General features: G+C 43.1%; 1 protein-coding gene across 6 annotated transcripts in view; it reads right to left on the reverse strand.

The window, feature by feature from the left end:
- The window catches only part of NUP93 (nucleoporin 93), a gene marked incomplete at both ends in the record, with an annotated part of 94,283 nt that overhangs the window by 1,009 nt on the left and 71,132 nt on the right, over nt 1-22,142 (reverse strand). For 4 of the 6 annotated variants that reach the window (XM_080702446.1, XM_080702444.1, XM_080702442.1 and 1 more), the window contains 16 exons: nt 986-1,114; nt 2,684-2,767; nt 3,318-3,435; nt 4,502-4,620; nt 5,567-5,683; nt 6,979-7,023; nt 7,323-7,395; nt 7,510-7,636; nt 8,292-8,483; nt 9,209-9,302; nt 9,574-9,739; nt 11,058-11,215; nt 12,378-12,510; nt 17,196-17,335; nt 18,784-18,873; nt 21,395-21,469. In XM_080702446.1, the coding sequence (XP_080558572.1) occupies nt 986-1,114; nt 2,684-2,767; nt 3,318-3,435; nt 4,502-4,620; nt 5,567-5,683; nt 6,979-7,023; nt 7,323-7,395; nt 7,510-7,636; nt 8,292-8,483; nt 9,209-9,302; nt 9,574-9,739; nt 11,058-11,215; nt 12,378-12,510; nt 17,196-17,335; nt 18,784-18,873; nt 21,395-21,469 (1,860 nt within the window). The remainder of the gene's footprint in view (nt 1-985; nt 1,115-2,683; nt 2,768-3,317; nt 3,436-4,501; nt 4,621-5,566; nt 5,684-6,978; nt 7,024-7,322; nt 7,396-7,509; nt 7,637-8,291; nt 8,484-9,208; nt 9,303-9,573; nt 9,740-11,057; nt 11,216-12,377; nt 12,511-17,195; nt 17,336-18,783; nt 18,874-21,394; nt 21,470-22,142) is intronic. The other 2 variants (XM_080702445.1, XM_080702443.1) reach the window with 1 other exon arrangement.

Below are 22,142 nucleotides of genomic sequence, written 5' to 3' on the forward strand. Positions count from 1 at the left end.
CACACCACTTCGGTGTGTTCTTTTACCATGAACAGATCCCCAGGTGCCCACATGACCCAGCTGATCACTTCAGCGGGCCACCTAAGCACTGCTGCCTACACTCCTACACATGAAAGCTTCCCCCATTATTCATTAGTGGAAGTTCTGAGGACAGGGCCTGTGGAGAGAGAGCCCACAGACACCCTTGCAGGCAGAAGGCAGGAGTGTCAGGGCTTCTTATGGCCAAACTCAGGTTTGGCTGTTAGATGCTGTCATTGAGAGCATCATCACAAGTTAAGGGGAAAGCCTAAGGAACAGGGAATTTAAAAAACAACTGGCCCGGCTCATGGCTTATCTGCATCAAATACCTTTTCTCTTTCATCTACTGCACAACAGATGCTGAGAGTTCCAGGGTTCTATCTACCTGGACTCTCACTGACCAATGCACTGCAGAAGCCTTTGGGCAACAGACCCGGCTTCTAGATATAGCCCTGCACCTATGCATCCCCCACAGGGCCAACAAGGGCAAGCAAATTGCTCCCCAACTCCTGGCCTACTTCCTCAGCGGTAAGATGGGGATATTACTGCTGTCCTAGTTGCTTTTAGGGTCATCGTGAGGCCCAGAAAAGAGGAGAAACCAGAGTTTGCATCCAATTAATGTGTTGCTCAAAACTAAAGTATGGTTTTGATGAAAGATTCATCAACGAGCTGAGACAAAATAACTTTGTATTTTAAAATTCTTGTGGAATTGACTACAAAATTAGTATTCTGTTTGATTTTTTTTAAAGGTGATATTTGTAGACCCAGCATATATATATTTTAAGATTGAGAAATGCAACAATCCCATTAATGTTTCCTCTGGGAGGCTCCCGACACATGCTTTACCCAGGTGCCAGGTCATAAGGGAAAAAGCAGTTTAGGGTAACGTGGTCTCTTAAGAGTGTGATGGATTCCAAACCAGAAAGATGGTTCTCAGCAATATTTCTCGCGAACGCTGGGATCTTACAGAGTCGCGGTCCTCGATGACTCGCTGCGGCCTGGATGCCGAGGATGGACTTGTCCCCTTGAGCCTCTTGAACTGTGTGAACAAGATGTTCATGGTGGCAAGAAGCACTTCTGAGAGGTTGTGCCTGATCTACACAGAGAGAAACACGTGGAGTAAGGAAAAAGAATCGAGCCCTCAGGGCCTGCAACAGGTGGAGGCTGCTCTGCCGGCTCACACCCCATCCCACAGCCGTCAGAGGAGAACTGGAGGGTCACAAAAAGGAGCTGATGGCACTACAATGTCCAGCGGGACAGCAAGCCGGGGCAGTGCTGCTCAGCAGGTCAGATGGTCACTCTTCTGCTTTTTCCTGGCAGGGATAGTAAGCCAAAAGCATGCTGACGACATCCGGCCAACAAAGCGACTCCCAAAGAGCAAATGGGCTTGGATATCAATAGGTAAGGATGCACACACTCGTTCTCCCCGGTCCCCACACTCCCACTCTCACACCATTCAGCTGTCGCCACTGGACCTGCATGGCCTTGCTGAAGTCTTTGGGAGTAGCTATGAGGGCAGGCCCTGCTGCACTATATTAGCCTGTGGTATGGTGAACAAAGTGTCTAGAGGAAGGCGAGAAAAAACATGAAACAAGTGGCTAAGGGTAGAATCCACAGCAGGTGTGATGAGAAGGCTGGCAAGGGGCAAGATCTCCTAACTGCACATGCCGCAGTGGCTGTGCCTCCCGCTCTGATGTGCAGAAGCAGGCCTCACTTCTTTCTCTAAAATACAAACAAGTTTTTGTAAAAGGCATTTGCACTGGGCAGGCAACTTAGGAGGCTGAGGCAAAAAATGATTGCAAGTTCAAGGCCAGTCTGGGCAACTTAGTGAGACTTACAAAATAAAAATTTAAAAGTGGGCTGGGAATGAAGCTCATTGGTAGAGCACATCTGGCTTCAGTACCCAGTTTCAAGAAAAAGAAAAGAAAAAAGGAAGGCTTTTGCTTAATGAGGAACCATTTAAAATTGAAATGTCACCAGTGACATTCTAGAACCAGGCAGCTGGTTCTGAAGCCTAGCACCTGTGCCTGAGAGAAAAGTCTTACCTGGGCTATCTGTGAGTATGACTGAGAAGGCACATCCCATAGCCCCAGCAGGGAAAGCAGAGTCTCAGGGGGCAGGGCCTGCGCATAAACAGCTGACTAAAGCTCTGCTAGGGATTCTAGCGTGTAGCCTAGATGGCACAATGTGCTTGAAATTCTGTAGTGACAGTGGCTCTGGGGGTCGTGGGGTGATAACCTAGGCCATGGTCACTGCACTTGCTTTTTTGGACAAAATAGTTCAGGAAAGGGAAGGATAATGGTGAATCAGGTTATGTTTTATATACCCAATAGAAATACTTAAAGAAGAGCAGAGTTTAACATTAAAACACCATCTAGTACAAGTGGACCACAAAATAATTAAACCAGACTTTACCAGATCAACCAAAAACCTGTTTCTCCCAAGAACATGCTGTATATATGCACAAAACCAAAATAAAGCAAAACAAACAAAAACCTACCACCAACAAACAAAACACCCCAGGATATCTGAAATTGGACTTGTCCTAGAAAACTCAGTCTAGAGATAACCTTAAGTCTTAAAGTTAATAGCTATATTAAAACAAAATGCTTTCAGTGGAAGTAGGGAAAACAGAATTCCATAACTTAGGAAGAAAAGGACTCACTTCATCGCTAAAATTTCTGAAGGCAGCCACTCTCTCTTCCACACTTTCCTGATTCAGGGGCACCAGCTTTAAGCGATCAATTATCTGTTTAAAACAAAAAAATCACCAGCCCCATATGATACAGCCTCGAAGTCATTCCATCTTCCTAAACGTAATCATCAGCACGTGGCATTTCAAGAAGGAATTCTTAATAGGAAATGTTACTCCCTTTCACACACACAAAGATTTGATTTTCTTTTTCGGAGACATAAACAGAGATTTAGTTAGGAAAGTAGAAAATATACATTCAAGAGAGAATGCAGGCCACCCCAAAAAGTGAGAGAGGCAAAGGCTTTGATTCTAATTTGCTGGCAAATCTGATTCCTATCCCCATTTTCTGACACAATTTTAAAATTTAGAAGTTTCAAATTACTTTGAGAAATGTGTTTTCAGATAAAGGGGAAAGAAATAGGAAAAAGAAAAGAAAAGAAAAACAACAGAGAAATCCCTTTTAAGTCCCCAGGATCATGCTTGTCATTCTTCATTTAACAGGCATGTTGGTGACATCTTTTGTTTTAAATGAATTCCATAAAGCATTCTGAATTTTCAAGGGAATATATTAATCTTTGCTTCAAGTATTCCTCCTGAAACTTACATCAAACGCTCTGTCAATGTGACCATTGTGATATTCATCAAAAAAGGTAATCAAGTCCAACAAAAGATAGAATGTGGAGTCCACAAATTTATTTGCACTTATTCCCTGCGCTCTGTACCTGAAAGACAAGAGTCAGGGGAGAGCAGGGGAGCAAGAATTATGAATTTCTGTGTAATCTATAACTGTTGGGTAGTATTTCAAATGTATCAAAAACCTTTTCAACTCTTTGGGTGAGGAGAATTAAGTAGTGGAAAACAGTGCCAACTATTTTTTGTGTATGTGTGGTCCTGGGGATTGAACCCAGGGGCATTCTACCTCTGAGCCATACCCCCAGTCCTATTTTTTTTTTTTTTTTTTGAAACAGGGTCTCACTAAGCTACCATATGTTGGCCTCAAACCTGTGATCCTCCTGTCTCAGCTTCCCAAGTACTGGGATTACAGGTGTGCCCCATCACATCTGGCTATAGTGTCAATTTTTTAATAGCCAAGCATTGATGGTGGATTTGGTATGAATCCACCTATATTTTGCACAAAGCAAATACCCTAAACCAACCATCTTGGCATCCATTTGAATGACAGGAGGTCCTGATGGGCAAAAAGCCCAGCAGCCAATGCTGGGGATTTTTTGTCAATTAGAAATATCTCATTTGCCAAAGAATATTTTTTCGTGTTACCCTAGGAAAGCATCTTAAATTCAGTTTTCTCTGGGTCATTTTACTAAGAGTATCTGTAGATGGCACAAAAAGTAACATCCTTTACCTCAGCCTGGGAGTTCAACCAGCTAAAGTCTGATTAACTCTGTGAACTCATGGTGGGAGGTGGCTTTTATAACACTGACCACAAGAACACCACTAGCTCTGTTCCTCAATGCCTTTAAGATGGCTAGTAAAGTATATATGACAGTACACAGACAAGCATGATGCCTAAAATTAAACCTAATGTGCAGAATTAAAATGCTGACATACCCCATCTTTAGCAAAAAATGTTACAAGGCTGACAGCACCACATGCTGGTTTTGATTTAGGATCAGGGGACTCTCACGCAGTGCTGGTGGTCGGTGAGGTAGCAGAGCCACTCTGAAAGCTGTCTGCTGTTACCTACCAATTTAGCCAAACATGACTGGAGTGGGTGTGAGTGGCCTGGCACCAGCATCGCACCCTCAGGGCCAGCTCAGGCCTTCTTACCGTTCGGCGACTGAGAGGGCCATGTTCTTCAGCCTCTCCTTGTTGGACTGAGGGGCGCTGATCTGAGGCACAACAGGGCTTAGCAATTTGTTCATCAGCTCTAGCACCTTGTCAGCATTCTGTTCAAGTTTTTAAAATTAAGGAAATAGTTAATAAAAGGAGAAACTAAATAACCAAAACAAAAGAAGAAATTTTCAGGGGTGATGAAAGGAAATGTAACCTTGATACAGTGGTGACTGCAGAGACATTACCTACGGAAAACACGTTGAGCTGATCACATACAGCTATATAGTCTTCTATGTCCTCCTTATATCTCAATCTAAGTGTTTTTTAAATAACAACAACAAATCATGAATTACAGCTCTCTTGCCTACTCTTCTCTGGTGAAAGGAGAGAATTTAAAAAACAATTTTATGATACTAGGGATTGAACCCACAGGCATTCTACCTCTGAGCTACATCCCCAGACCTATTTTATTTATTTTTTTGATACAAGGTCTCATTTATTGTTGAGGAAGGCCTCATTAAGTTGTTGAGGCTGGCTGTAAACCTGTTATCTTTCTGTCTCAACTGGGATTATAAAGTGTGCAACACCATGCCCTGTTAAGAATGCGATGCTTTTTAGGTCATCTAAGCCATTAGCAGTCATGCGTTCCTATGCAGAAATATTCCAGTTCTCTCAAAAGGCCTCCGCTGTACCACTATTCTGTCAGTGTTCACCACCGTGTGTGGGGCTGCCAGAAGGTAAGCACCATAGCATTTTCACCAGCAGCTTTATCATCAATGTGATGCCTGCTTATTCTGTTGCCCAGTGAGACAATAGTTCAATACTTGTAGAATTTCCTTTCAATATGTTGCTGTTGTTTGGCCAGAAATATCTTATGGGCAGAAATGATTCTGTAAAATGAGAATTTTGACCTAACTAAATTGTTAACTATCTCACAGCCAGAGGATAATACTTAACCAGGAAGAGCAATACAAGGGCAATGCTGAAATGTTTGTGCATTTAATGCCAAAAAGCCGACACATCCATTACGTGCAGAAGAAGGAAAAGCGCACACTTTACCTTGGCAAGGTCATAAAGCTTTGCTGCTTCTTCAAATAGTCCTTTATTTTCCGCCACGGAAGCAACTTTGTTGATAATAGGCTTTGTGTCACTAGTAAACTTATCTATGACTCCAGGCTGACAAGACAAATTATGGAGGGGAGGAAGAGAGAGATTGGGCACACAGAACTCTTATTTTAAACACACAAAAGCAACAGGATCAAAAAATTGCTTTACGTAAAAACACTGCCCTGAGCAGCACATACATTTCTTTGGCTAGCCCCTGGCTTTCTTGAAGATATTAGGTCCTATTAAAACTAGAAAAAGAGATCAAAGAAGTGATATAGAAAGAAGCTGATTAAATGGAAGTACAGGAGTCAGCAGTAAGGTCCCTGTGCTTTCTGATTTTCCAAAATGACTCAGAGAGCAGGTAAAATTATGAATGAGTTTAATTTTTTATTTTTATTTTTTGATGAGCAGGAACTATGAAGATAAATCAGGAGGCCTGGGAAAATATTTGAAAGATTTTAGATTTGCTTTCTGAGACAGATGGCAATAGGAACTCAGTGCTGAAAAAAACATATCGCACGTGGTGTCAGGATATTAAAGGGAAAAAAAAAGCTGTCTGATCTTGCAGAAAATAGTTAACCTTTCTTATCTCCATTCCTCACTTGGGAAACACATAAGCGTGGTCTCTACATTGCTGGGTTATTGTGGCAGTTAAGAGACTCCAGGCAAAGCACCCGGCACAGGTCCCGGCACTGTCACTGCCAATGAGCTCAGGCGTCATCAGCACCACCCGGCCTCTCTTTGGAGCTGCACGGTGTGAGCCCATCCTGAGACTGTCACGCCACGCCACCACTTTTACAAATGAGATGTGCATCTAAGGAGGAAAGGCTTTCCCTAGGCCACAGGAGAGTTAGGGTCAAGGCTGGCCTCTGCCAACAGGGCATGAGGCCGGGATGCCCGCTGGGCACGATGAGCCCTGGGAGCCACGGAGTCTCCAGGAATAACTGTCTCTACAGGTGGCACGGAGTTCTGAATTCCAGAAGCTGCCTTTTGAGGAAGGTCAAGCGCACTTTAACTTTTCCATCTGGAGAAATCATTTCCTTTCCCTCGTGCTTTTCTGAGCCATGAATGGCAGAAATGTAGCTTTCTCAGCTCAAAAAAAAAAAAGGCCGCCATGCCATGAACAAGTATTCTGAACATACAAATAACCTAATAAAGATTTACAAATTAAAAAAAGATATAAATGTATATACAACCAGGGTCATTATTTGGACCTGTAATTTTTATTCTATTTTTTAAGCTACGCAACTTCATTCAGATTTGCATCGTTAGTACTTTGAATCCTAAAATCTAACCACATTCTTTTTGACATTGACAAATCCTCAATGCAAACAAATATTTCTTCAGGGATATATTTAACCTACCTTTCTACTTCCATCATTCTCTAGTTTTCCAAGAATCATATCAAACTGTGGAAGAAAAAAATTTACTCGATTTACTGGACAAGGATATAAACATAATACACAATTCTTTGGAGACAAAAGAGGAAAAGAAATGGGGGAGAAGAATAAAATGGGAGAAGTCTTACACAAATCAGGAAACAGTAAGACAGAGATCAGTATCTTCATTGTTAAAAATCAAAGGAAACGTAGCCCCCCCACCCTTCCGGCCATATTCACAACCAGGCCGAGGGAAACGGCAGCAATGAATTAGCAAGAAAACCTGTGGACTGAGGACTGTAGGCAGGGAGGAAAGGAAATCATCATACCTCTCGACTTTCTATTACAAGCTCACTCACACAGCGCAAAAACATGTTTTCTCCTTGACTGTCTTTCTCATCCCTGTAAACACATGATCAACTCAGTTTCTGGAGGGGATATGAGGTCTTTAGTAGTTATTTTCAGAATGGCAGCAACCAAAACTCCCTGAAGTGAAGGGTTAAAAGCAAATTTTACCTGAGGAAGTAAAAGTACTGGAGAGCCTCCCTCGGGTCCGTGGACTCAAACTTCCGGGTGTAGAGCATGAGTAGCCGCACAAAGTTTAGCCGTCGCATGCAAGGAGGATCTCCAGGCTCGTGGCTGACTGTACCACAGGGACAGGGGATGGAAGCCGCTAGTCTTCTGACCCACGCAAGCCAGGAACGATGGAAGCTGAGTCCACACACCCAGCATCCACTCTTGCACCCAGCTTGTACCCCAGTATTATCCTTGGCTCATCCCCTTCACCATCCTTTCTTCAATTTCCCTCCATGAACACAGTTGAGAAAACAGCTTAATTACTAGTATGCTGGTCTTGGAATAAAAAAGTTACTACAACTGGCCATTATGGCACAGGCTCTGGGTGAGGTTAAGGAATCCCTGGCTGTTCGACCATTTATTTGACCCATCCACCCACACAGGGACACACATAACAAGGCTGGTTGAGGTTTCTAAGGTCATTAAAGCCAGAGCCCTAATGGGAATCAGACTTGTGGCTCTAGGAACTGCTTCATTTGCACAATTCTTTAGGCAATCAGATTGGCCACACTGGCATGTTTTAGAGCGCTTTCTATATTTAATATTCCAAGGAATACTAATGGGGAGAAAGGCAAGGACCCCAACCCTAATCATCCATTTGCTCTAAAATGACTGCTAACACATTGCCCAAATCCTTAGTGGTTGCAATATTCCTTGGCCACTGTTGCTGATGGGGGTGATGTGCTGTGGTCATGTCACTGCCCTCAGTCATGAATACTCACGGAGCTGAGCACTCTGTCCTGAGGATTTTAAAAGCAGCTTCAGTTCGAACAGCACCAGGGCCACGTGGACAGCATGGCAGCGCAACCGCTCCATGCGGAAAAGAAAAGCAATGGCAGCTTCAAACTGCGCTGTCAGGAACAGCACTTGGAAGTAGAGGAAGGGCTGCTGATTCACCGTAAAGTGGGACTCGCCTATGAGTGGAGGAGATAAAGCCCATTAAGAAAAGCTGCCAGCGGCAGCCCTGCCCCACCCCAGGCAGCAGCCCTGTCGGGAGCCTGAATCAGTGGAGGTTGCTCTGGACACATGATCTCCCATGTGAGACGAGACCCGATTCCTCCAGGTCCTCCAGACCTTGCAATAGTTCCAGCAAGTAGGAGTCAGATTGTAAAATCCAAACTGTTTGCATTAGGTGGGAGAGAAACAGGTAAGGATCTTAAAATTACAAAGGGACTGTTTATTTCCTGTATCCTGGTAAAAATCACTCGATATAGAGAGAAATGAAGATTTCCAAGAAGCTTCAGTTCACTCATATTCACAAAATTCTTAATTCAACAAACTACCAATCACTAGTTGGAATCTTCTATACTTTTCTCCCCAGAATTTTTAAACAATAAGGGGAGGAAAAAGGAAGAAAACGATATTTCTCTCTCCTTTGGGCTTGGATATGGTCACTGACAAATCCTACCAGGAAGCTAAATACTCTTTATATCTCTCCCTGAGCAATGCTTACCAGGGCAGTTCAAATAATTAGAAGAAACCATACACATAGTATTATAACCATGTACGTAGTATTTATATGGAGTACATTTCTTAAGTCTACGTGGCCTCAAATTCAAGAAAGTTCAGAGATGTAGGCAACCAAATAGTTGCTTTAGGTGGATAACAGGAGGGAAGGAGGCTGTGCCTGGAACCTTACCATAATCTTCCAACAACTGTTTCTGGAACTGTGAGAGAGTGAGCCTGTCTTGTGGGGAGCTGGTGCCATCATCATCAAAACACACCTGATTCAACTAACCCCCCCCCCCAAAGAAACACATGCATTAGTACAAATTACATCTTGAGTCATGTTTGCATTTGCTTAATGCTGTGAGCTGGAGGTTACATTAAAGACTGTGGTTATTAGCTAGGAATTACACAATTTAAAAAATGGGGCCAGGAGACAAGAAAACCACTGGTTCTGAGCATTTTACCGGCATCATACATTAAGCAGTTAAGCTCTATGGGAGAACTTAAGCAGGAGGAAGGAGTAAAGGCCGGAGCAGGTGAGCAAGCAGTGCCTACCTTCAGCCACAGGTAGTCCTCGGTTTTGTCCGCCACCTCGCTCTGGTTGTCAGTGATATCACATCTGCCAATGATGCAGTACACGGCCCGCTTGTAGGGGTCCGTGTTGTTCCTGAGGGCTCTGCGGTAATGAAGCCGGAGCTTGTTTTCTGTAGCTGGGGATAATCTAAAGACAAAAAGGAACAGACAAGACAAGTAAAGGTCCTCAAGGGCAAGTGAAAGCACACACCTGCCTGAGTCAGGAAGCTTTCTTTCATCTCTGCTCCTCAGTACCATGCTGTACCTGCCTGCAACCTCTAGCACCTGCACCTCCTTACCTGTCAGCTTTCTCTAGTCACTGAGACCTCCAAGGACTGCCAGGAATGCTGGCGATTAGCACTCCACCCCACCCTACAGCAGCTCCAAGCAATGACAGACAGGACCGAGTCCTTCCCTCAACTGTCGCGGCCCCTCTGGCCTCACAGTCTCTGGTTCATGCGGGGTCACCTCCCAGGTGAACTACTCACACTCAAGTTCTTGCCTCAGGATCTCCTTCAGAAGGAACCCAAGACATCAACCTTACTTTAAACTCTAACACAGGCAAGACAGGAACTTGCAGTTTGAGGCAACCTTTAGACACGGCACTATTAATCCTGCTCTTGTTTATCACAGGTACAGTTGTGGTTAGCTACCATTATTTCTTCTACAAATGCGTACATAAACTGGGTTTGAATATGAACTTATGTCCAACTGCAGTTGTAAAGTCCAGAGAAAAGCTAATGCTTGGTAGATCTTAATGTGACAAACCTTAGGGAATTAATTCTATGTTATGTTTCAAGATTATGAACTTAATTCTAGCCTTTGAATTATGAACTTCAGGACAACATATTTTTGCGCTGGGCTGACTTAAAAAACACTTGTGGGAGCAAGTGAGTGTAATACAGAAAACCCCATTTGATAAGGCATCCTGGATGTGCCTTGGGTTTATTGAATAAGTCGAATCATGGTCCCAAGCATAGTTCCTCACTTACTCGAACAGAAAAAACCCCAAACCACAGACGGTATGCATGTTCAGAGAGCCATGTAAGAATAAGGGCTTTCTTCTCCCTCCTTCTCTTCCCCCTTTCCTCCCTCTGTGGTACTGGGATTAAACTCAGAGGCATTTTACCTCGGAGCTACACCCCCAGCCCTATTTTATTTTTGAAACAGGGTCTCACCAAGTTGTCAAGGGTCTCACTAAGTTGTTGGGGCTAGCCTCACACTTGTGATACTTCTGTCTCAGCCTCCCAAGTACTAAGATCATGGTGTGCCACCATGGTGGGCAGAACAGGGCTTCCTTTTAATGTTTCCAGTCATGTTCCTAAGAGTTCTTTCCACTTTCTAAGCCCTTTTAATCCCCAAGCAGAAACTTATTTTAAGCGTGTATAGGGAAAACAGAACAGTGTCAGTAGAGGCCACTCCCTTGGTTCCACACGGCCCCTTCTGAACACACCACCTCACTGTACCTTCTGTCCTTACTGTTCATGTACTCCTGGAACCAGGTTTTAAACTCCCCTAGCTGGTGCTGGGCTCGATTAACCACCTGTGACGCAGCAAGCAGGTCTCCACAGCGCATGCAGTAATAGATTAATGCCCAGACAGGATGGCCTTCCACCTCTCCATCCTAAAAGAGGAAAGACAGATGCTTAGTAAACATATGAAAGCTAACTCGTTGCTTTCCGATGTGCAAACACCCAGCTAAGTTTCTCCCCTTGAAGCAAGTCACTTAATTTTCACACACTCCCATGAGGTAAAAACTATCAACAGCCTCCTCCTCCCCATGAAACTGAGGGACTGGGGGGTCAAGTAATTTGTCCAATGTAAGCCTGGAAGTGGCAGCGAGGCTCTGGAACTTTCCCTCTAAAGAGCACTTACTCACCCTGATCTAAAGCCAGCCCTGTGTTTCCTCTGTGGAGCCCCAGAAGATCTGTGGCAACTTACAGATGCACACTTCTACAGTCCCACAAAGCAAGAGCTAAAGATGTCATTGATTAACAAAAGACCATCATTACCCACTGGGGTTCCCCTTCCCCACCACACACATCCTTTTTAAAAAAGGAGATCACAGCCTCCTTTCTTGGCCCTCTGCCTTTCCTCTACCAAGGTCTTTCTAAAACCCACACTGCAGCAAGTCACTTGCCCACCTAACCCTCTTGAGCTGCTCAAGTCCAAGGTGCACAGCCTGGCACTCAAGGCTCCAAGCCTGCGCACTCCACCACACACCAACACTGCAGATGCTCTCGGCTGCCTCTGCGTACTTGTTCATGCAGTGCTCTCCTTCTGTAGTAACCTTCCCAAGCTTCAGCTAGTAAAAGCTATCTTTAAGAGCCAGTATGACCCTCACACCTCCTTTATGAAGCCAGACTCCTCTGTACCTCTACCCTTGGTGCCAAGCTCCAGTTTAGCTCTGTGTACACTGTTTGATATTCAACAGTAAGATGACAGCCCAGCTGGATGTGAGGCGAGAAGGGCCACATCCTAGAAACCATATCCAACTCCATTCTTCTAGTTGTTGTAGCCCAAATCTCAGAAGTCATCTCCGAGTATGCCTCTCACACCCACATCCACCTTCCTCAGTGAGCCCTCACAGGTCAGCTTCCAAAACATGTCCAGAACCTAATGCCACCCGCCCAACCCTTGCACCCTGGATTCCTGCACAATGAAGGAGCGTCCCAGTTTCTATCCTCACCCCTCTGGTCTCTTCCCCATACCACCTCATTTTACCTGAAAGCCCCTAAAAGCAATTACTCTGGTGGAGAAACTGACCACACAGAGGTCACCAGTACCTGAAGTCCAGGTAAGGGAGCTGGAAGTTTAATATTCAGGAAACTTCGAACCAGTTGGTAAGTCCCAGGCACACCACCCAGCTGAGCCTGATGCAAATTTCCAAAGACAGTCACAAGGGTGTAATTCTTATAACTGGAAAATTTTAAAAAGAAAAAATAGAGGAGGTTAAAAAACATGTATTACACACACTATGTTCACATGCATGATATCAGGTTGTGACTCTGCAGGGCGGGGCCTACATTTCAAACCTAACACAGAAGAGTAAACATACAAGTTTAATGAAACAAAAGACTGTATTTGTTGTAACGAGTTCTCATCACAGCATAAACTCTAAAGATCCTGGAGAACGGACTTCAATGCTCTAAGAGCTGATGTGCAGAATAAATACTTTAGGCCACTGTCTAATGCTCTAGTGGGTTTTTTTCGAAGCTTTTTTAAATTGATGTATTATGATTATACATAATAGTGAGATTTATTGTTAAGTATTTGAAGATTCACATTCTAGGGGTTCTTTTTTAAACTTTTGTTTTAAAAATATCAAGCCAAAAAGTTTAAATAATAGTTCAATGAATGCCATCTATCCTCTATCTAGATTCACCGGCAGTTAACATTTGCATGCACTGCCCTCTCTCTCTAGCCTCACCCACACACATGTATACAAGCTGGCTTTTCTTCTTTGAACCTTTTGAAAACACGTTATAGAAATCAGGGGATATCTCACCTGAAATACTTCACTACATAGCTCCTAAGAACTAGGACATTTTCCTACTTAATTGTAATATCATAACACCAAAATATTTGACACTAACAAACTATTATTATCTAAAATATAACCATATTCAAGTCTTAATAATGCCCTTTATATTGTGCTTTCTTTTTACTTTTGGTACTGGGATTTGAACCTGGGGGCATTCTACCTCTGAGCCACCAACCCTACCTTCCCCCAACCTTTGTTTCTTTTCGGTACTGGGGATGGAACCCAGGGGCACTGTACCTCTGGGCTACACCTCCAGCCCTATTTTAGTCTTTTTAGTTTTTTGAAACGGTCTCACTGAGTTGCAAAGAGCCTCACTAAGTAGCTGAGGGTGTCTGCGAACCGCCACCCTCCAGTCTCCGCCTCCCAAATGCTGGGATTACAAACGTGCACCATCATGCCTGCCCCCCCCCTTTTTTTCTTAAAGCAGGGTCTTGCTAAGTTGTTGAGGCTGATCTTAAGCCTGTGATCCTCCTGTCTCAGCCTTAGGCTGAGTATTAGGATTGCAGGTATGTACCATCATGATTAGCTTGTTTTCTTTTTAAATCCAGGATAGGAAATACATGGTAATTAGTTGTCATGTCACTTCATTTCCCTTAATCTAGGTAGTTCTACCAACTTTTTTTTTTTTTTTTGGTGGTACTGGAAATGGAACCCAGGGGCCTTCTACCTCTGGGCTATGCTCTCAGACCTATTTTATATTTTATTTGGAAACAGGGTCTCACTAAGTTGCTGAGAGCCTCACTAAGTGCTAAGGCTGGCTTTGAACCTGCACGATCCTCCTGTCTCAGCCTCCTAAGCACGGGGATTACAAGTGTGCGCCACCACGCCCGGCTCTATCAACATTTTTATCTTCCACAACACTGACATTTTTTAAAGAACTCTGTCTGGAAGAATGTACTGTAAGCTGGGTCATTTCTTCATGATTTGACTCAGGTTCAATTTGTTTTTTGCCAGTGACCGCACATAATTCTCACTCTATTATTGGTAATACTACATTTGACTCATTGACTATCAGGTCTTGTCCATCAGACCTTTCCATTACAATTTAATATTCCTCCCTTTATAATTAGCAAGTAACCCATGGGGTAATACTTGAGAAGTCATGTGACTATTCTGTTTACCAACAATGGTCCTTGCTGAACCAATGACTACATGGTGATTGCAAAATGATGATTTTCTAAAAATGATAATTTTCTATCATTCCCTTTCCATTACTTGCTAGCATACTTAATGTTCTTTGTAGTATTTTTAGTGCTTCCATACAAAGATTATATGACCCAAGTATTGATATCCGAATATATGCCTAAATATATTTTTATCTAAAACAAAAAAATTGCCCCCAAAAGTCATGTGTTCCCTAAGTACAAAGATGCTCAATACTATGTTGCACACAATGAGAGATAGACACAAAGAGAGAGAGAGATCTTAAAGGGCAATTATAGAAAACTGAAGAGACTTTGATGCAGTTAGGAAAAATAATACTGACAAAGAATTAAAAATCAAAGTATATAGTCAGGCGCGGTGGTACATGTCTGTAATCCCAGTACTTGGGAGGCTGAGAAAGAAGGACCACAGGTTCAGGGCCAGTCTCAGCAACTTAGCGAGGCCCTTCTTCAAAATACAAAGTAAAAAGTGCTGAGGGGGTAGCTCTACAGTAGAATGCCCTGGATTCAACCTCCAGTACCAAAAGAAAAGAAAAAATAATCAAGCTATACAAAACCATATATTGTATACATTTGTATCATAATTGTATAAAAATAAAATCAAACAAAATACTCAAAACATCAGAAAAGAGGAAACGAGAAAATATAACAATGTAAAAAGATCTTCTGGATATAAGGTATAGACAAACTCCTTTTTCGGGTCTTCTTTTTGGCATCTTTTGAAATGTCTATAGGGAGAGTGTATTGTTTTTATAATAAAGAAGAAACACAATTTAACAAATATAATGCGCTTACCATCACTGGAAGCATTTAAAAGCAAAAGATGAGGAGAATGAAGAGTGAGGAGCCCTGGCAGCCAGAACAGACAGATGCCAACTATGGTCCTTCTACTCTGACTAGAGACAACCGATGTGTGGCAAGGGCCTAAGCTGAAGAGAAAGACTGATTTCCTTTTGGATTAAGGGATGTTTATCCTGCCTAAAACCTTGGAATGTGGCCAGGAAGAGAAAAACCAACCCTGCATTTTCTCAACATTTTTGGCCTTATATGTAAAAAATTATTTGAGACTGGGTCTAGTTTGCCATCTGGTACACATCACTTAAAATATTGTGTGCATACTGTCAGCAGAATAGCATCAGCAAAAAAATATTTTACAACTGAGTATGATTATTTCAAAATATCCCATTTGTCAAAAGGTGATAATAAATCCTTTATAAGGATGCCATCAGAGAGCTATGCCACAGGGGGGGAAAAAATAAAGTTACAGTAACTGTGGACAGAAAACTCCAAAAAAGCTTTAAGAAATGCTGTTAGGGGAAATAATGGAAGATAATTTAAAAAATAAAATTAGCTGGGTGTAGTGGCACACCCTTGTAATCCTAGTATTTAGGAGGCTGAGACAGGAGGATCCTGGTTAGTGGCCAGCCTCAGCTACTTGGTGAGGCCCTCTGCAACTTAGTGAGACCCTGTTTCAAAATAAAGGATTAAAAAAAAAAAAAAAAAAAAAGGACTTGGGGTATAGCTCAGAGGTAGAATGCCTCTGGGTTCAATCCCCAGCACCCCCCCACAAACCCAAAAAACTAAATGAAAAATAAAATAGTAAGTAATAAAATGAGGTGGCTTACCAGAGATTCAAAACAAAGGAATGCAGCCTGGTGTCAATGGTTTAACACCAAAATTAAATATTAGGTTCATCAAAGAAAAAAGTCAAGAGCAGTCATATACTTACACCCATTTAAAACAATTCCTTAAAGTTTTTATATGGTGTCAAAAATTCTGGCCCATATATCTGGCTTGTAATGAATGAATACTACTCATTCATTAGAATCTTTATGGCTGAAGATCAATGTATCTAAAATGCAATCACAAAAAGTTAGCTGAGGCTTGATAAATTATTTTATAAGCCCTTTATGCCTAGGCTAGAGTTTCAGATTTTTCTTAACAAGGGAATGGAAGCTAGTAAGTACATGACTGATGGTGTTAATTTCATGTCATCGTTGTATAATTAATACAGTTTTTGGTAGAAAAACCCATTCTCTGCTGTACCAAGCTTGAATTACCTCAGTTACATACAAGAAAATCTTATGACTTCTTAATGAAGTATTATTTTGTTGACAAAGGGGAACCATGCAACAAGGCTGCTGGCAGGTGCGGAAAGGCTCAGTGGCAAAGGACTGCAATTTAGCAAGTATATTCAACTGAGCTTTTTCTTCTTGAGCCAAAAGGGAGAGGCCCAGCACCCTGCTGCTGAAATAAAGAGCGTCTATTGCATGCTCACGACTCTCCTGCTAGCTCATTCAGAGCTGGAAGGAGTGTCCACAGGGAGGGATGAATGGCATGGGCCCTGCTAATGAAGGGGACAATAGTTAGAGCACAAGGGCATAGCCACAGACCCTTCAGTAACCACCTCAAGGGATCAGTGAGGAGGTGGCAAAAAGCTAAGGCATAAATCGCAGGCACAGGGATTAGCCTGAAGGAAAGTAAGATCAGGGCCCTCCCTAAGGTTTTAGGGTGGTAATACTGCCTATAGTGAAATTAAAATGCTAAGAGGAAACTAAAGCGCCTAAGGAAAAATGGCTGAAAGACATCAGGAAAAGGATTATAATCTAAAGCATCATGGCCTAGTAATCGTGATGTCTCTGTATTAAGGGACAGATAGCAGAAGAGGAGAGAAAGGGGAAATCAGGGCTCCATTTACCATCATTTTCCACGTGTGATTTTATGACACTGCAGAAACAGCCCGGTAGAAAGTGTTTCTGAGGACAGGATTTTCTCCCAGCCTTGCTCAAGCTGCGGTCAGTCACACCAGCGTCAGGATACTTAACCCAAGGACTACGTAAGAATGAGGAGCAACTTCAGGGGACCTGGAAGCCAGCCCAACGCTTCTGCTGCCTTACCTCTGCTCAAGGTATCCCAAGGCCTGCCGGACAAACTCCACACGGACTTCCACGCTGCTCCGGCTCTTCAGAGCATCAGTTGCAGGAGCCAACAACACATCTGTCATTTGTTTTACCATGGCCCACATGTCAGAAATGCTCTGTGTAAAAATGAGGCTGCATGTGATAATGCTGCAGGGCATTTGATTATTTGACTCATAGCACTCTGACCTCAATGGAAAGCAGAAAGACGGGTGGTGAGGTGAATGTCTCTGCCTGATACCCCAGGCTCAAGCTCCGTGCAGAAGACTCATTTCTGCTCTGCTTTCTCCAGAATTCTATCCACCGAGGGGCACCCCACCCCTGCCCTGAGTTGCTTTTCAGATCAATTACCATCCCCAGCCCCGACATAACCACCTACATAATTAAAGCCACATAAAAGTAACAAGAACACTGAATCTCAGTGGGTTATCCCTTAAGAGAGTGAATACATTTATAATCATTCAGAGCTCTAAAAGTTTGAACATAAGTGCTACATTTTAGTCCTTACAAGGTTATTTGAGTTTCTTCAGGCTTAAAACAAGAGTTTAACCTAAATAATACAGGCTTTGTCCTCCCAGAATTCCCGAGGGGCCACCACTACCCCACTTGTGAGCACCACAGCCTCCCATTTCCCTCCCACTCACTCCCTTCAAAAGCGCCTCCCAGGAAGGAGTAGGCCTTCTTTCTTTTGTTACCAGCACACAGCATGCCTCCCTCTCCTAGCCTCCTGGCTGTAAGTCTCTCCTTAAAAATTTGTTCCCTGAACCCTTGGCTATATTCTTTAAAAAAAAAAAAAAAAAAAAAAACAGCAACAAGTAGAGAAACAAAGGTTTAAACTTTTTCCAAAGCAAAAGACAAAAGCCTGTTTTCATGGTCTTTTTCAAAAACTGAAACTGTAGAATATCCAGCCAAACATGACTTGTTCTAGGTGGTGGAGTAACTGGTGAACTAGATCAGTCTGTGTTGCCTTATATTTTACTATTAAGAAAAGTTTGATGCATTTACAAAAACAAAACCAATATCCAAGTATGAGTGCCTGCTTCCATTATACCCTTTCTTCCCTCCTTTGTTCTTTCCTCTGGCCACATACAACCCATTTTCCCACCCATTCACTTTAAAATTTTTTTTTCATAGAGGAAAAAATTGGCCAGGGGTAAAGAGTGGAGAAAGCATAAATATTGGGGGAAAGGGAAAGAGAGAAATGGAATGAGTGGCACATGAAGAATGACCCTGGAGACACCCCCGAGCCATGTTTAAGAGGCTCACAGGTTCAAAACCGCACGGCCTTTACAATCAGCTGTCCTTAAAGAGCCCCTTAGTCTGTGTGGGGAGGGAAACAGGGTGGAGAGTCAGAGCCCGGCAGGATTCAAAGCAATGACAGCTGAGAAGAACTCTTAGGGACATTCATTGATCCTGGTTGGGCCTTTTGAGAATACTTTAAAAAAAATCATTATCAAAAAACCACTCCAAATTTATTTAAAACCCTGAAGAGTGCATGTCAACAAAGTCAGCAAGCTGCTACTCCCCTCTGGACACAGGCCCCACCCCAGTTAGTTCTGGCTGTTACCTTATCATCCAGCTCTGCGACAGAGGCACAGAGGTCCACAAGGTTGGGCTGCAGGTGGCCACTGACAATCTTCTCATTATAGATATAAATCTGAAATGATGAAAAGCAGAGTAAATGGCAAAATTTCTGTTTTAATCTCTGTTAGGACCTCTTGAAGCAGCTCTGAAGTCAGAAAATGGGGAGCAGATACTTCTACCCTTATCTTCCTCAAGGGGCCAACCTCCCCATCGTGGCCTGTTCCCCAGTCCTGTGTTTGGGCTGTGGGCGACACATGAAAGCTAACTGCTACCTCAGCCTTCCAAACACCTGAAGAATGGGAGCAGGTGGTCCTGGGAAAGGACTGCTAGAGGCAGGGAGCAAGGACCAAGGAAGAGACAGGAAGAAGACAGGATGAGGGAAGGGTTTTGGCTGCTTCTTCTTAAGAGCCATGCTGGCCAAGACTGAAAAGTACCAGATCCAGGACTAACAACTGAGTAAGGTTGTGCGTTAAAACAGCAGTTGCTACACATTTGGAATATTAGTTTCTTCTGGAAAAAATCTGTTCTCTAGGTAAAATTTTGTCAAAAACAAGCCAAAAAATAACTGAATGATGTTTACAATATGAGAAGGCCCCTAATACTCTGGATTTTTAAAATTAATTAATTAATTTATTTATTTTGCAGCACTGGGGATGGAATCCAGGGGCATTCTACCTCTGAGCTACACCCCCTGCCCTATTTTTTATTCTTTATTTTTAAGGTACTAAAATAATGGTGGTTTACTAGTAAGTTTTACTCTTATGTAAAACTTCACTCCCAAAGATTGAACAGAGCACCAGTGTTAGACAAAATGACCCCACTAAACCTGAGCTTCCTCTGCTTTAAGTGGAGGAAAATATTTAGCTTCTGGGGCTGTTACAGAGATTAAATTAAATGGCCTAAACTATAAGGCAGTACTTATTCACTGAGTCAGCATTTATCAGAGGCTTTCCCTTGCAGTATACTGTGGTCAACACAAAATATGAAGATTCACCCCCTCTGGAGGGGATGGCCACAGCTATCTGACATCTCAGTGTCCTAAAGGCTAATCAATGTTAACTCTGATGAAGTTTCAGTCATTGCAGATGTAGATGATACATAGCTCCTCTCCTCTGGAGCTTATAAATTCTTTAGGCCTGGATTCTTGGCGGTGGCTTGACAATGAAGGGATTCAGTCATATGAGAGAAGTGAAATTTAAAAGATGCCAATGTGCAGGGGTAAGAAAAATTGGAGCAGAATGAAATTAATGAGGGCCAGTGGTAAGGAGCTGAAACCAGGAGTGACGGATCTGTGGGATCCGGATGAAACTAGCCTCAGCTGCCTGGAGTTTGAAATCATAATGGTACTCTAAAGGAGAGAGACCCTTTTTTTCCTTGGTATTAGAGACTGAACCTAGGGGATTCTATCTCTGACCTATACCCCAGCCCTTTTTAATTTTCTATTTTGAAACGGGGTCTTGCTAAGTTGCCTAGGCTGGTCTCGAACCTATGATCCTCCATCTTAGCTTCCCAAGTACTGGGATTCCAGACATGTGCCACCACACCAGTAAGGGGAGAGACTTAAAAAAAATTAGGAAATATCTCTCAACAAAGGGTAAAAAGACGATTTCTAGTATTGCTGTACGCCTACAAGGTATTCAGTTAATGCAGAACTCTACTGACTTAAATGACTGGGAAGTGAGGACCGAGGAACAGGCTCTAACAGTTTCTCGGGGATCCTCACTCTCCTCCACAGCACTATCTGTGCTGCCAACCACCCTGCTCAGATGGGTGGGAAGGAAGTGGTGGGTAATACTGGGGGCCACATGTGGCCCTGGTGTGTCCCCCTCAGAGTCATGGAGTCAGCAACAGTTCAGTAGGTGCTCCCTGGGTCCTGCTGGAGCACGAAGCCCACCACCCTCAACTCAAGAAACAGGAATGTTCCTCTTTCTGATACTTTGTGGAGGGAAATGGCAAATAATAGAACACAGTCAGCTAGCACTGCTTTATTCATAAAGGTGACCCCAGGCATGTCCAGTTCCCAGGACAGTCTCGTCTAAGAGAGCCTTGTACTTAACTATGAAGTATTTCAATTCATATTCTTGCTACTATGTGGTCAAAATCAGCAGCCACAAGCATGATCCCCAGTATACCAAGAGCTTCTCCAAGGCAACAATGATATGAACTGGTACGCAGTACAGTGTGCTTACCAGGGCAGAAAAACACTTAGGAAATGTCTCTCAACAAGGGGTGAAAGAAGGCTTTCTGATCATACCATCAGCCCACCAGGTACTTCAGTTAATAAAGAAGTCCATTTGCTATGCAGTGCAGTTACTCTAGGTTTTACTGTACACGCAGCTATTGCCAACACTCAAAATGGGATGCCCTGGTTAGTGTAGAGGGCAGATTTCAATTTCCCCATATCAAGTCTGCCATCCTATTACTCTATTTGATAGAATTTTCCAGTGGCCTATATAGTAAAATATTAACCAGTTCTCCACATGAAGGCCCAGCTTGCTTTCGGGGTTTGGCCTTCACATGAAGTCGTTGTTTCCTGTGAGTTCCCAGAGTCTCACAGGGATTTTCCTGGGTTAAATCCTTGTGAGGACACTCACCTGCCGGGCATAGGCCATCTCGATGCTATCCAGAGAGCTTCGACCAGGGGGCCCCACCTCACTGATGTAGCTTGGCTATAGATAAAAACATCCAAAACTGGTTAAGAACAAAACTCAGTCATGTGAAGAAATAAAAACCACACAGGCATATTCCTACCTACAAACCTGTGAAGAAACTATTTCCTAGTTAAGACTCCCTAAAAATGATGATTTTACGGTTTCAATAAATGCCACGAACACATGAGAGAGAGGAGGCATGGGCCTGGGTTGATTAAAACATAATGGGAGGCTGGGTGAGTCCTAGAAATGTCTTAATGACTGCTTCTTCTTTCTTCTTTTCCTTCTTCTTCTTCTCCTTCTCCTTCTCCTTCTCCTTCTCCTTCTCCTTCTCCTTCTTCTTCTTCTTCTTCTTCTTTTTTTTTCTTTTTTGCAGTACTCGGGATGGAACCCAGGGACATTCTACCTCCAAGCTACATCCCTGCCCTATCTTTTTTTTGTTTTGTTTTGTTTGTTTTTTGTTTTTGGTGGTACTGGGGTTCCTGGAAGCCCTTCTACCTCCGGGCTACACTCCCAGACCTATTTTATATTTTTGAAACAGGGTCTCTTACACCAGCGCGGCTGGCTTTGAACCTGCCACGATCCTCCTGTCTCCGGGGATTACAAGCGTGTGCCACCACGCCTGGCTCTTTTATTTATTTTGAAACAGGGTCTCATTGAGTTGCAAAGGGCCTCACTAATAGCTGAGGCT

The sequence above is a fragment of the Muscardinus avellanarius genome, assembly GCF_963383645.1.
Source record: "Muscardinus avellanarius genome assembly, chromosome: 10".
NCBI classification, from domain to species: Eukaryota; Metazoa; Chordata; class Mammalia; order Rodentia; family Gliridae; genus Muscardinus; species Muscardinus avellanarius.